Below are 12,473 nucleotides of genomic sequence, written 5' to 3' on the forward strand. Positions count from 1 at the left end.
CCCTTCTATCCCTCTCTGGTGGGCTTCCCTGGGGTGGGGCAGGGTTTCCAGAAGCCTCTCCGTGTGCAACGCTATAAGGTCAGGTGCTCAGGGCTCTGGACTTTGGAGCCATGGGCAAGGAGCCCCAGCTTCCGCGTTCCTGTCCCGGGCAGGGCCCAGGTAACTCTGGGGCCCATGTGGCTTTGAGGGCCTGCCCTGGGGTATTGTCCTTGGTGCATCCTGGCAGCTCCAGACTTAGTGGCCCTGCTGACGTGGTCAAGGACAGCAGGGAAAGTCTGAGGGCTGGAAATGGAGGCTGGAGATGGGACGTGGGCAGGAGGGAGGCAGCAAAAGTCCAGCGGGCAGAGCCCTCACAGGGCCCTAGGGAGGGGGGCAGTCTTCTGTCCCCATGTCCCTGTCATTCTGGCTCTGGCAGCTCCTCGCTGAAGCCCTTTGGCTCCTCCCTCTGCCAGGCTGGATGGAGCCCATGGAGGACCAGGGAGTCTCCACGCAGCTGCTCGTGCCCTCCGGCAGCGTGTGCTTCTCCTACCTCAACCCGTCCTGGAGGTTGTTCCTGCGCAAGGAGGTGGGCAGGAAGCTGGGGCCGCCGCCAGGCCTCTCCCTGGGTTGGGGAGGGGCTGCAGGCTGTGGGTGGGACCCCAGCACCCCCCCCCCAACACACACATACACGGGGGCTGCCTTCCCACGACCCGCCTCATCAGGCCTGAGTTTCCTGCCCGGCCTGGGAGGCAGGGCTGGGAGGTAGGCGGGGGGAGGGCAGGGCAGTGTCCCCATCTCCGCTCCTCGTCCCTGCTCTCCCACAGGTGTTCTACCCCCGGGAGAACTTCAGCCACCCCTACTGCCTCAGACTCCTCTGTGAGCAGGTGAGAGAGCCTGGCCCACCTGTCCCAGGGACAGACACACAGCACCGGCCCCTGGGCCAGGTCACCAGCGGTGCAAGGGGCACACAGCTGGCACTCAGAGGGCAGGCGCTGGGTCTCAAGCCCTGCCTTCATTTACTTCGTCCTCAGCACATCCCTGAGAGTAAGGACCACTACTGGCTGGCAGTGAAGGGTTCAAAACAAAGCATACACCGTCCCCAACACAGGCCCTGGCACACAGCAGATGCTCCTGGATGTTCCCGGGATCCTGCCTCTTGCCCCACATTCTGTATCCGTCTCCCCCCACTCCCCCCCAGGTTCTGTTCCTTCAGGGAACTGATCTCACCTGACCCAGGAGCAGCGGCCCCCTAGTGTGGGTCATAGGAGGCTAGAGGGAGGTGGGGGTGGCGCCAGGCTCAGGGGCCCCACATTCCCTCCTGCTCCACCCGTGCCCTCGGGGCTCTCCAGCTTCTCCATGTGTGGCTGCCTCCGTGGTGAGCTCTGGCGCAGGGATCTGGTGGTGACCACTTGGCTCTGCACCTAGATCCTGAAGGACACCTTTGCCGAGTCCTGCGTCCGAATATCCCAGGAGGAGCGGAGCAAAATGAAAGAGCTGCTGGGTAGGGTCCGGCGACCCGGGAGTCAGGGGCTGAAGTGCTGGGACTAGGTCTGTCTGTCTGGAGGGAGCAGACCCTGGGTGTCCCCGTGGCGGAGCCTGAAGACAGTCGGGGATCGTTCCTGCCCACAGGAGACCTGGAGGTCGGCCTGGAGTCGCTCAGCACCAAGGAGGACAGTGTTAAGAAGCGCATCGTGGTGGCCGCTAGGGACAAGTGGGCCAATTACTTCTCCCGAATTTTCCCTGTCTCGGTCAGTGAGGCTGGAAGCAGGGCTTGGGACATCAGCTCCCCAGTCTGGATCCCAGCTCGCTTGGCGTGGGCCTTTGTGGCAAGGATGAGCACAGGGACAGGGGTGGGCCCCAACGGAAGGACAAAGAGCAGCACCGGCCCTGAGGAGCCCCAGGGCATCTTGGATGCTGGTGGGGACCAGGAGCCTGTCCATGACGTAGCCACCTTCCTTCTGGGCAGGGCGAGAGTGGCAGTGACGTGCAGCTGCTGGGCGTGTCCCACCGGGGGCTGAGACTGCTCAAGATGACCAAAGGCCCCAGCCTCCACCCCAGCCAGCTGAAGACTCTGTGCTCGTACAGGTGAACCTGGGCCGGGGGCTGGCCGGAGCGCCGGGCAGGGGGCTGGCGGGGCGAGCTGGCTCTCAGCTCATGCCTCTCCGCGGGTGCATAGCTTTGCTGAGCTGCTGGGCGTGGAGTGCCCGGGCCGCTCCACTCTGGAGCTGACCCTGAAGAGCGAGCAGCTGGTCTTGCACACGGCCCGAGCGAGCGCCATCAAGGCCATGATCGAGCTGTTCCTGAGTGAGCTCAAGAAGGCAAGTGCAGGCCAGGCAGGGGGCTGGCGGGCAGCGGGGCTGGGGGCTGGGGGCTGGGTAGGGGGGCCACATCTGGTCTGGCTGGTCTCGGGGCTGACAGCCAAGCTCCGTCAAGGCGCCAGGGGTGGGACTGGGCGTTCAGGCCGGGTCCCTGGACCTGTGGAGGGCCGGGTGGGGAGGGAGGCCAAGAGGAGGAGTGGGCCGGTCGGCTGCCCGGCCTGCTCACCCTCCTCCCGCCTGCAGGACTCCGGCTACGTCATCGCCCTGCGAAGCTACATCACGGATGACCACAGCCTCCTCAGCTTCCACCGTGGGGACCTCATCAAGCTGTTGCCAGTGGCCACGCTGGAGCCTGGTATCCCCGGGGTCGGGCAGGGCAGCCGGCACGGGGAGGGCAGCACATGGCCGAGCCGTGGAAGAGCCGAGGGGCTAGGTGGGTGAGACGCTGTCCTTGGGTGTCTTCCAGGCTGGCAGTTTGGCTCCACCGGGGGCCGTTCCGGACTCTTTCCTGCCGACATAGTTCAGCCGGCTGCCGCCCCTGACTCTTCCTTCCCACCAGAGAGGAGTGGCCGGCGCAAGAGTCGGCTGCAGCCCCGAGAGCCAGGGCTGGCTCAGTGGGAGAGGACAGCGGAGGTGAGGAAGACGGGAGAGGCGGACACGAAGCCTAACTAGGAGTCGAGGACGGAAAGGGCTCGGTCCCTCCTGAGCGGCCAGGACCGCCTGCTCCCTGCTGCGGGCGGGCAGCGCTTGGCCTGATGCCGCCCTCTCCAGATGTCTGTCTCCCCAGCAAGAGTGTGAGCCCCCTGCGGGCAGGGGCTGGGCGGTGCACCCTCCCGTCCCCTCCCAGCGCTTACCTGAGTGCTGCCCTAGAATAACGCTCAATAAATGCCTCTGGCTTCTGGTGCTGTGCTCTGCCTGCTCCTCTCGGCTCGGGCGGGGCGGGGGCCTGGGCGGGGGGCTCTGGACAGGCCAGTGGGCCCTCGGGTGGCATGAGGTCTCCTGTGCTCTCAGCACGATGCCCGCCCCCCGAGCCAAGCACGCAGCGATGACTCTGTAGCCTACATCTCTTCGTCTGTGGACTCCCACAACTACACCATGCAGGAATTTGCCCTCTACTACTTCCGGAAGCCCCAGACCTTGTGAGTGCCCCGGGCCCACCCTTCTGCCTGGCCGTCTTCGGTCTCCCTAAAGCAGCCTTTCTGCTCTGAGCCACCAGGCCAGTGCTCTCAGCACCCTCCCTACACAACCTATGATGGGGGCGGGAGGGCTGAGCAAGCAGGGCTGTCCTTCCTTCTGCCCCCTCAGGCCAGATGATACCCACGGAGATGCTGAGGAGGAGGCCATGGCCAGCCTGGTGCAGTACACCAAGGTGAGGGGGACAGGTGGGGAATAGCCGGGCCAGTGGACCTGCCTTCTGGCCTCTACAGACCCCAGACTCACAACCCAGTTTCTTTGGCCACAGGCTCCCATACAAGAATCGCTTATCAGCCTCAGCGATGAGGACGCCAACAGGCAGGCTGTGGAAATCTTCCAGAGTGAGTGACCATAGCATCCTGTGTCCCCATGTCTGCGATGCCTCGGACCTGGGCACCAGGTCACCTTCTGTCCTTGTCAACTCAGGGAAGCTCACTGGTGTTTGCAGAACCCCTCATAGGCCTCACCTATTTCTACTCACTCCCAAGGGGTGGTGGGTTGCATGGAGTCTGTGCAGGAAGGCAGCGCTCTGTCCAGCTGGCTACGTGCTGTGTGTAGCCGCAGGTGCCCACGGAACCTCTCTGAGCCTGGTTTCCTCATCGGTAAAGCGGAGACTGCTCTGCTCTGCCTGGCTCGCGTGCATTTTAGGGAGCAAGGCATGAGATGACACGGAAAGCCCTAACGACAGCATGGGCCAAAACCAGGCCCCCAACCCAGCTCACAAGCTTCTCATCCTGCAGCTCTGATGCGGTTCATGGGAGACCTGTCTAAGCCCCGGGGCAAGAATGAGATGGAGCTCCTTTACGACCTGCTGAGGGTAAGCAAGAGCTTGTGTGCTGAAAGCCTTGGGGAGACTGTGTGTACCTTGAGGGTCTGTTCTGTCTTCCTGCCTGGGTCTGAGTGGCTTCCCCCTCCCCTTAGCCACTAGTCTAATTCAGATCATCCAACAGTATTTATTGAGCACCTAGTACATGCTGGGGACACGGCAGTGAACTAAGCAGGCTCAGTTCTCACAAGGCTTACAAGCTAGTGAGAGGAGACTTCTGGTAAACCACGAAGCAATGTGTTCAAGAGTAAAAGGTGCTGCAGAGACCAATACAGCAGGGAAGGGGCTGCTAGAATGCTGAGGCTTGGCGACAAGGCGACCCTGCAGCAGAGATCTGAGGGAAGCTGGGGGGAGAGGCATGTGTGCATTGGGGGTATCACCTGCAGCTGGTAGGGGCAGGTCGGCAGGGGCGACAGTCCTGGTGACGGTGGGCCTTAGCACCAGCAAGGCCAGCATGGCCGGTGTGCCAGTGAGTCAGGACAGAGTGGAGGATGAGCTGGAGGGAGTCGGCAGGTCCGGGTCACGGCAGGCCATCATAGGTTCCTGTTGGGTCTCTGATTTCTCAAGAGACGTGGGCAGTCACTCAAGGGGATTTGCAGAGAGACTGGCTTACCTTTTCAGGGGGCGAAGTTTGCCACCCCTCCCAGGGGGAGATAAGTGCCAGAGGGCGTTATGGCAATGATCACAGGTGAGGGATGGTGCGGGCCAGGCCCAGAGGTCGCAGCTGAGGGGAAAAGACTCAGAACAACAGGGTTTGCTATGAATTGTACGTGGGGTGTGACAGAGAGGTGCCAAGGATGTCATGGAGGCCTTGGCCAGAGTAAAGACCGTCTTCGATACGGGGGCCTAAGGGAGGAGCAGGTCTGGGTTGGTGCAGGAAAGTCTTTTGGACATAGGAAGTGTGCAGTCCAAACTTCCAAGTGGGGGGGCCTGGGTTCAAGGAGAAGTCTGGGCTGGAGGTCAGCACTGATAGTCATCAGCAGTGGGAACAGCTGAGATCAGCAGGGCGTGTAGACTGAGGCCCAAGGGCACTGAGGCCCTGGAGGTCATGGAAGTAAGGGGAGCCAGCGGAGAAGACAGGGCTGAGCACAGCCCGTAAGCGGATGAAGATGGTGACTTAGAGAGTGACCCGTTGGACACAGCTGTGTCCAAGACCGAGAGGTGGCCCCAGCCATCGCTGTTAGTGGGATTTCTTTTCAATTTTATTTTTTAAGATTTTGTTTATTTGACAGACATCACAAGCAGGCAGAGAGGCAGGCAGAGAGAGAGGAGGAAGTAGGCTCCCTGCTAAGCAGAGAGCCTGATGCAGGGCTCGATCCCAGGACGCTGGGATCATGACCTGAACCGAAGGCAGAGGTTTTCACCCACTGAGCCACGCAGGCGCCCCGTTAGTGGGATTTCGGACTTCAGCTCCCATGTCACCCTGCCCCCCTCTTCGGTCCCCACAGCCGTGCCGGGAGAACAAGAACCTCAGAGATGAGATTTATTGCCAACTCATCAAGCAGGTGACCAGACATCCTCAGCCGTGAGTATGCGGGGCCGGGGGAGGTGGCGGAGGGCAGCCGGCGCGGGGGCCCAATCTTGCCGGCCCGAAGCCCACACTCTCCACCCTGCAGCGAACACTGTGTCCGCGGCTGGAGCTTCCTCAGCCTCCTGACCGGCATCTTCCCCCCGTCAGCCACGCTGATGCCCTACGTGACCAAGTTTCTGCAGGACTCAGGCCCAAACCAAGGTGCCTACGGGAGGGACTTCCCAGGCTGGGGTCTCAGCAGCTTGGGGAGGGGTTTGGAGATGCCGGTGACCCCAGCCCGCTTCCCCTCTGCAGAGCTGGCCCGGAGAAGCCAAGAGCACCTCCAGCGCACAGTCAAATACGGGGGCCGCTTGCGGCTGCCCTCCCCAGGCGAAATTCAGGCTTTCCTGGTATGGCAGGCGTGGGTACAGGAGGTTGGGCATTATGGGACTCCCTGGTGGGGACGGGGAGTTGGGGCCTCTGGCCACTGGTGGACTGACCCGACAACCTGCCTCGGCAGAAAGGGCAAGAAGTCCGCTCGCTTCTGGTTCGCCTGCCGGGGGGGATGGATTACAAAACCAGTATCCGGACTTTCACGGTGAGCATGGGGCCGGAGAAGAGGGGCTGGGGAGAGACAGGAAAGCTGTGGCATCAGTTCTGGGCACCCCCCGCACCCCAGCCTCACAACCCCACCATGCACGGTCCTGTCCACATGCCCCAGGTGGCAGCGGATGTGCTGGAGGACCTGTGTCAGCAAATGGGCATCACAGACCCCCAGGAAGTGCAGGAATTTGCCCTCTTCCTCATCAAAAGGGAAGGTGAGCCCCTCGCCTGGGGAAGAAGCGGGGACAGGCTGGATGCCAGGAGGCAGCTTACCTACCGGTTGTATGCCTACAAGTGGGGCAGGTTTCTGGGCCGGGGCTGCCAGGACTGCGGGCAGGCCTGGCCCTGGACGTCAGGGCGGGCTGTGGACCTGGGCTCCCTATTCAGGCGAGCTGGTGCGGCCCCTGTGGCCCCATGAGTACCTCAACAGCGTGGTGGATCAGGACGTGAGCCTGCACAGCCGGCGGCTCAGCTGGGAGACGCCGCTGCACTTCGAGAATCCCACCTACACCACTACCCACTACATGCAGGTCAGCTGCCACCTCCTCCTCACCCCCCGGCCCCCACCAGCTGGTGGCTGGACCCCGGGCTGCAGCTTAGAGGAAGCCCTGCCCGGGTGGGGGCCCTCCAGGCCTCCCTCCCCTCACTGCCGTCCCCCTCAGGTGCTGCGGGACTACCTGCAGGGGAAGCTGCTGGTGACCCCCCAGGCCAGCGCTCAGCTCGCCAGGCTGGCCGCCCTGCAGCACTGCAGCACGGCCCAAGGGGACCCCCTGGCTGAGTGAGTGCTCACACGGCCCCCCACCTCCTACCGCCCCTGGTCCTGCTGTTGCTGGGGCCCACCTCAGCGCATTCTCCACGGGCCTCTCCTTCAGTTCCCCACCCCCTACCCAGTCTTCCAGTGCCAAGGCCACTCGGCTTGTACCCTTCACGGCCTGAGTTGTGGGGGCTACGCACACCTGACGCCCACCCCCCGCCCCGAGCTCCCCGTAGGCAGGGCCCATGCCTCATTCGTAAGTCTGGATTCCCAATCTCACCCACAGTAGCCCCTGCTCATTCATTGAGCGCCTGCTGTATACCCAGCCTTGAGCGACCACTCTGTGTCCTAGGCGAGACCTGCTGGACTACTTGCCAAAGCCACTGCGGTCGCAAGTGAACGCGTCCACTGTGAAGAACCTGATGTACCAGGAGCTGAGGCAGCTGCGAGGCTGCAGCTCCCAAGAAGCCCAGATCAGCTTCATTGGTGGGTCCGGGGCCCCCGAGTCACAGGGGCTGAGGCAAGGAGCCCAGAAGGGAAGGTGTGGTGGGCCTGAGGCCTCCCTACCGGCCCGGCCTAGCCCGGCCGACCTAGGGCCCACTCGGGCAGGTGCCAGGGCGTGAACGGCCAGAACGCCTACTCCAGCCCCTCCGTTCCCAGAGGCTGTGAGCCGCCTGCCCCTGTTCGGCTACACCGTCTATGTGGTGCTGCGGGTGAGTCAACTGGCCCTGCCTGGACCCAGCCTCCTGGGCCTGAACCGCCAGCATCTCATCCTCCTGGACCCCTTCAACCAGGTGGGCTGGGACCCTGCCCCCGTGCTGGTCCGAGTGCCCCTGCGCCATTGTCCCATCCCCCATGGTGACCCCTCCCTGGAGAGAGGCCAAGCTCTGCTGTCTCTGCTGCCCCAGAAACCGTACTGCTCCATCGCCCTGAAGGACCTGCACCAGCTCCACCTGCTGAGCCCCCTGGAGAAGAAGGGGGCCCCTGGCCTGGAGCTCAACTACGGCTCTGCTGACAGCCCCCGGACCATCTGGTTTGAGCTGCCGAAAGTGAGTGGCCGGGGCCTCTGATGACACCCTGGCAAGGCGGGGGGGGTGCCTGACCCGGGCCTGTCACACCCGGAACCTGGCCCCATGCTCATGGCTCGGGGTGCTGCAGGCCCAGGGCAGAGGTGGGAGCACACGGGGTCCCTGTCCTCACAGGCCTGTTCCCCGAGCAGGCCCAGGAGCTGAAGGACACCATCGCCTTCCTGAGGGACAGCAGCCTTGCCCCCAACTAGTGGCCAGCCTCACCCAAGAGGAATGGGGGAGGGGAGGAGATGAGGAAGGGGCCCCTCCCACATCCCAGTCCGACTGGAAAGGTCTCCCTTGGTGCTGTTGGGCCATTTTGGTTGGGACTTTCCCACTTGGCTGTTCTGGAACCTGCCACAGCACAGTGCTACTAGCCACAGTGGAGGCCACGGGGCAGGAGCTGCTCCAGTGATATCAACTGAGAAGGGCAACACCAGGACTCCCCCCGGGGCGGGGGCTGGAGTGGGGGCTGCAGGAACGGGCTTGGACATCTGATGCTGCCCAGGCTGGGCGAGGGGGATATCCAGCCAGCCCCAGGCCCGCGCCCAACATCAGCACGAACCACACAAGCCTGGGGAAAGCAAACAGTGAGAAAATAAAACTCCCAAGAGAAAAAGGCCGTGTTTTGTGGGCATGTGTCTCTCAAATCCAACAGGACTTTATTTCTCTGCTAAGTCTCTGTCCAGCCCAGCCTTCCTGACCAGGAGCTGAGCAAAGAGCAGGGCCCAGCTGCTGCCCTGCTCCCGAGCTCTGCACCTGGGGCCAGGCCGGAAGCTGGCTTCATGAGGGAAAGGGCTAGTGGGCCCAGAACCCGAGGCCAGCAGGGCTCTTCCTGAAGTGGCCCCGAGCCTCGGACTGGTGGCCTCACCCTGGCCTACAATTCAACCCCAAGAGGCAGAGGGACCACTCTTTCCTCTTGTTCCTCTGGCAGCAGCCACCACCCCCACCCCGCCCCCTTCTAATCTGGGGATCTGGTTCAGAAAACCCAGCCGCGAGAGGCAGGGAGGCTAGGAGGAGGAAGCCCTCAGACCCTGCAAGCAGAAAGTGGCTTGTTCCAGCCTTTGGCCTTGATTTGGGAGGTGACTGGGGCCATCTCCAAATAGGGCTGGAAGATACAGACCCTGAGCAAAGCTGATGCCCTGACGGCTGCAGGCTTCCCCCCTCCCTGTTCCTGAGTGAGGCCCAGGCTGGCCCACAGCTGAGGCGGGGGGAGCACTCCGGCCCTAGCGGGTAGGAGCTGGTCATCTCTGCGGGTCACACAGACCGTGCCAGTCAGCTTCACTCTCGCACCGGGCCCGACCGTGAAAAAACTGCTTGATGAAATCCTGGGCCTCTTCCTTCACTACAGATTCGGGAAGGGGGAACCTCCGTGAGGGCCCGTCCCCTCCCTGCTACCAAGCCCCGCAAACACCTCCTGGCCTGGTGACGCGGGCACTCACCGCTCCTTCCCGGAGAGGCCTTCTGAGTCAGCGAGTGTGAGAGGTGGCGGGCAAAGGCTTTAAATAACTCCTGGAGGCAGAGGGGGACAGGAGCAAAGAGCACGGACCCCGCCCTGCCCCCCACACCAGAGGCCCTCGGCCATGACCCAGGGGCAAGGCAGACGCCAGGGAGAGAGGCAGCCAATCTCAGGGCTAGCCTGCTTTGTCCTCTGGCTCTGTTCCCTGCCCCCATGGTACCCAAGTGTCCCAGGGGAGGGTAGAACCAACCCAACTACCCTACCTTGGATGCAAACTTGCCCTCCTTGTAGAAAGGAGTCAGGCATTTGACCACAACATTTGCGGCCTCCTTGAGGGAGACGCCAGGGGCTGGGAGAAGGCAGGAGTCTTGCACTGTGGGGTTCAAGATGCCCGGATTGCCGGCCGAGATGCTGTCCTTGGCCTCAGCTAAGATGGAGGCATTAGCTGAGGGGCGAGGCCTCTTCTGAGCCTGGTTCTCTGGGTTCTCCTGTGCAGGACCAGAATAGAAAGTCACTCTTGGGCTCCTGGTCACGTGCCCCTTCTCTCATTCTGGAAGACTGGGCCCCCTCTAGCCTGTCCCGTCTAGCCCTGGGATGTAAGAAGAGACGATTTTCCCCAAACCCCTCATCCAGAGAACAGATACTGACCTGCTCTGCAGGCCTCCTCCCCCTGAGGCCTTGTCCCTATTAGTACCTGCTGGGGTCTGGACCGCTTGCCCCTGTGTGTCTCCTCTGAGGGGGTGGGCTGGCCTTCAGGGGGGTCCTGGTCTCTGAGTGTGTAGGCTCTGGCCAGAGGGGAGAGCGAGCATGAGCACTCCTGCCGCCAGCTGCGCCCCTAGCCAGCTGGCCTGACAGAGCGCACCCTAGGAACGGCCAGAGCTTCCAAGGCCCAGTTAGCAAAGAGGCGGAGAATTTCAGAACCATCAGTGCCCTTACCTTGGCGTCCCCCTGGTACACTCCTTGGTCTGGGAGGGCACAGCCAAACACCCCAGGGCTCCATCCTCCTCTCCTGAGCACTCTTCTGGGGCTGCTGGGGGTCCCCGCACTCCCTCACAGGAAGGGCCGGCACCTTCTGCCCCTGGGGCTGAGGTGAGGGGGGATGGGCTCTTGGCCCTCTGGCAGAAGCGGGCGATGTTCTGCGAATCCTTGAGGGCCGCCGCGGCTAGGAGCTGCTGCTTCTTGCTGGCCCGGGCCTTGGCACCGCCCTTCATGGAGGAGCTTTTCACCCTCTCAGGGGAGGACCCCCCACAATGAGCACGGCTTCCAGGGGCCTCTCCTCTGGGCCCGGGGAGGGGCTCACTACAGTCCTCCTGCTGGAGGCCGCAGGGCTGGCTGGGGGGCTCCTGCTCACCTCCCTGCGCAGGCTGGGGGGCTTGCTCCTTGGCACACGTCTTCTCCATCAGCTCAGTGGCCGTCTGGAATGAGCAGGAGCCTCTGGGGAAACCAGCTCCCACCCGCCTGGGTTTGGGCTGTGAAGAAGAGAGAGGTTCTGAGCGCACTCCCTGGCTGGTCCCGACGGCTGAGCTGCCGGGCTCTCGGGAGGAGCCGAGGGAGAGCCGGCAGGACACTGCGGGCTGAGGGCCAGGCCGAGGACGGAGGAGCTGTGGGGGCTGCAGAGGAAAGCTGGACGGTCTGCCGCGGGGCGCCCCGGGCCAGGGCTGCGGGGCCTGGAGAGGGCACGTGGCCGTGCCCTGGCTGAAAACAAAGGACGCGATGCCTTTTCCAGACCCAGGTCTGGGGAGGACGGCGGGATGCTGCTCACCGAGTACACCAGGGAGGCCGGCAGGATGTCATACTCGGTGGGCTCTGGGGGCTGGGCCGGCTCAGTGCAGCTCCGGGCAGCGCCTCCCATGTCGTAGAGCTGCCCATCCTTGGAGGCTCTGTGGATCTCAGCCACCTGACTCAGGGACAGGCAGAGATGCCGTGACACCCACTAGCTCCTGAGAGCCCCAACCTAGGCTTTCCAAAGTGGGCTTCTGGGGCTTGTGGCTGCAGGTAACTGGACACTGCCCGAGTTCTAGTCCTGACGGGGCTGGCTGGCAACACCTCCAGCTGGCCGAGAAGGGAGGTCAGGCTGCCCTTGTGTAAGTGGCCTCCTGGTAGGGGGCAGGCCGACAGCCTGGGAGGTAGGAGGGGCCGTCTCTCCCACCCCAGCCCCGAAGCATGCCCTGCCCGGCACCCACCTTCTTCAGCACGCTGGCCTTGTACAGGTTGGCTGCCTTGGCATTTCGGAACATGGCATGTTCCAGCTCCACAGCCTGGGCCTGGAGATCAGGTCTGAGGGTAGGAACGAACATGAGGCATCAGGCGGGCCTGAGCCCTCTCTCTGTGGAGCTCCTGGGATTCTCCCTGGGGTCCCTGGAGAGGACTTCAGGGCCTGGTGGGCATGACCTTGGGCACAGGGATTCCCACCTGGAACCCAGGCACCCTGGGGCTTACTGTCCAGCAGGCCCTGGCAGCCCCTCGGTCCTGGTGAAGCCTGCCCCCCCGCCGGGACCGCGAGATCTGCAACCACTGGGAGGAGGAGGGTCACGATCTGGGGGAGGGGCCCAACAAGCCAGGAGGGATGGGGGTTCTCGTGGTCTACAAGGAATAGGGGTTTGGGGAAGCCTCTCCGGCCCCTCTGACCCGGGTCACTCACCCATGGGTGGGACCTGTGGCCTGGTGGTTACCGCTCAGAGCCTCCTCCAGAAGCCCCAGGCAGTGCTCCCGGGCCTACACAAGGGAGGGAAGTGGGTCACGCAAGCCCAGGGTTGGGGAAGC

At 63.4% G+C, this 12,473-nt stretch overlaps 2 protein-coding genes across 7 annotated transcripts in view; one reads left to right on the top strand and one right to left on the bottom strand.

Annotated features, from left to right (window-relative positions):
- Positions 1–9,304, top strand: part of MYO15B (myosin XVB) — a 30,158-nt gene extending 20,854 nt beyond the window's left edge. Inside the window, exons 42-64 of the mRNA XM_032322592.1 lie at positions 453–565; positions 804–863; positions 1,405–1,480; positions 1,609–1,727; positions 1,946–2,064; positions 2,156–2,297; positions 2,541–2,652; positions 2,764–2,930; positions 3,309–3,436; positions 3,603–3,666; positions 3,760–3,832; positions 4,232–4,308; positions 5,766–5,842; positions 5,934–6,049; positions 6,143–6,237; positions 6,348–6,425; positions 6,549–6,645; positions 6,818–6,960; positions 7,093–7,208; positions 7,537–7,670; positions 7,845–7,978; positions 8,093–8,233; positions 8,404–9,304. Of these exons, the coding sequence (XP_032178483.1) occupies positions 453–565; positions 804–863; positions 1,405–1,480; positions 1,609–1,727; positions 1,946–2,064; positions 2,156–2,297; positions 2,541–2,652; positions 2,764–2,930; positions 3,309–3,436; positions 3,603–3,666; positions 3,760–3,832; positions 4,232–4,308; positions 5,766–5,842; positions 5,934–6,049; positions 6,143–6,237; positions 6,348–6,425; positions 6,549–6,645; positions 6,818–6,960; positions 7,093–7,208; positions 7,537–7,670; positions 7,845–7,978; positions 8,093–8,233; positions 8,404–8,463 (2,441 nt within the window). The 3' untranslated portion in view covers positions 8,464–9,304. The remainder of the gene's footprint in view (positions 1–452; positions 566–803; positions 864–1,404; positions 1,481–1,608; positions 1,728–1,945; positions 2,065–2,155; positions 2,298–2,540; positions 2,653–2,763; positions 2,931–3,308; positions 3,437–3,602; positions 3,667–3,759; positions 3,833–4,231; positions 4,309–5,765; positions 5,843–5,933; positions 6,050–6,142; positions 6,238–6,347; positions 6,426–6,548; positions 6,646–6,817; positions 6,961–7,092; positions 7,209–7,536; positions 7,671–7,844; positions 7,979–8,092; positions 8,234–8,403) is intronic.
- Positions 8,895–12,473, bottom strand: part of RECQL5 (RecQ like helicase 5) — a 37,181-nt gene continuing 33,602 nt past the window's right edge. For 3 of the 6 annotated variants that reach the window (XM_032322607.1, XM_032322608.1, XM_032322609.1), the window contains exons 13-21: positions 12,352–12,425; positions 12,150–12,224; positions 11,894–11,987; positions 11,473–11,607; positions 10,647–11,179; positions 10,405–10,495; positions 9,974–10,198; positions 9,694–9,763; positions 8,895–9,596 (exon numbers count right to left, since the gene is read on the bottom strand). In XM_032322607.1, coding sequence (XP_032178498.1) covers positions 9,496–9,596; positions 9,694–9,763; positions 9,974–10,198; positions 10,405–10,495; positions 10,647–11,179; positions 11,473–11,607; positions 11,894–11,987; positions 12,150–12,224; positions 12,352–12,425 — 1,398 coding nt within the window. In that variant the 3' untranslated portion in view covers positions 8,895–9,495. Of the gene's footprint in view, positions 9,597–9,693; positions 9,764–9,973; positions 10,199–10,404; positions 10,496–10,646; positions 11,180–11,472; positions 11,608–11,893; positions 11,988–12,122; positions 12,225–12,351; positions 12,426–12,473 lie in introns of those variants that run through there. The other 3 variants (XM_032322610.1, XM_032322611.1, XM_032322612.1) reach the window with 3 other exon arrangements.

The sequence above is a fragment of the Mustela erminea genome, chromosome 18 (genome assembly GCF_009829155.1).
Source record: "Mustela erminea isolate mMusErm1 chromosome 18, mMusErm1.Pri, whole genome shotgun sequence".
NCBI classification, from domain to species: domain Eukaryota; kingdom Metazoa; phylum Chordata; class Mammalia; order Carnivora; family Mustelidae; genus Mustela; species Mustela erminea.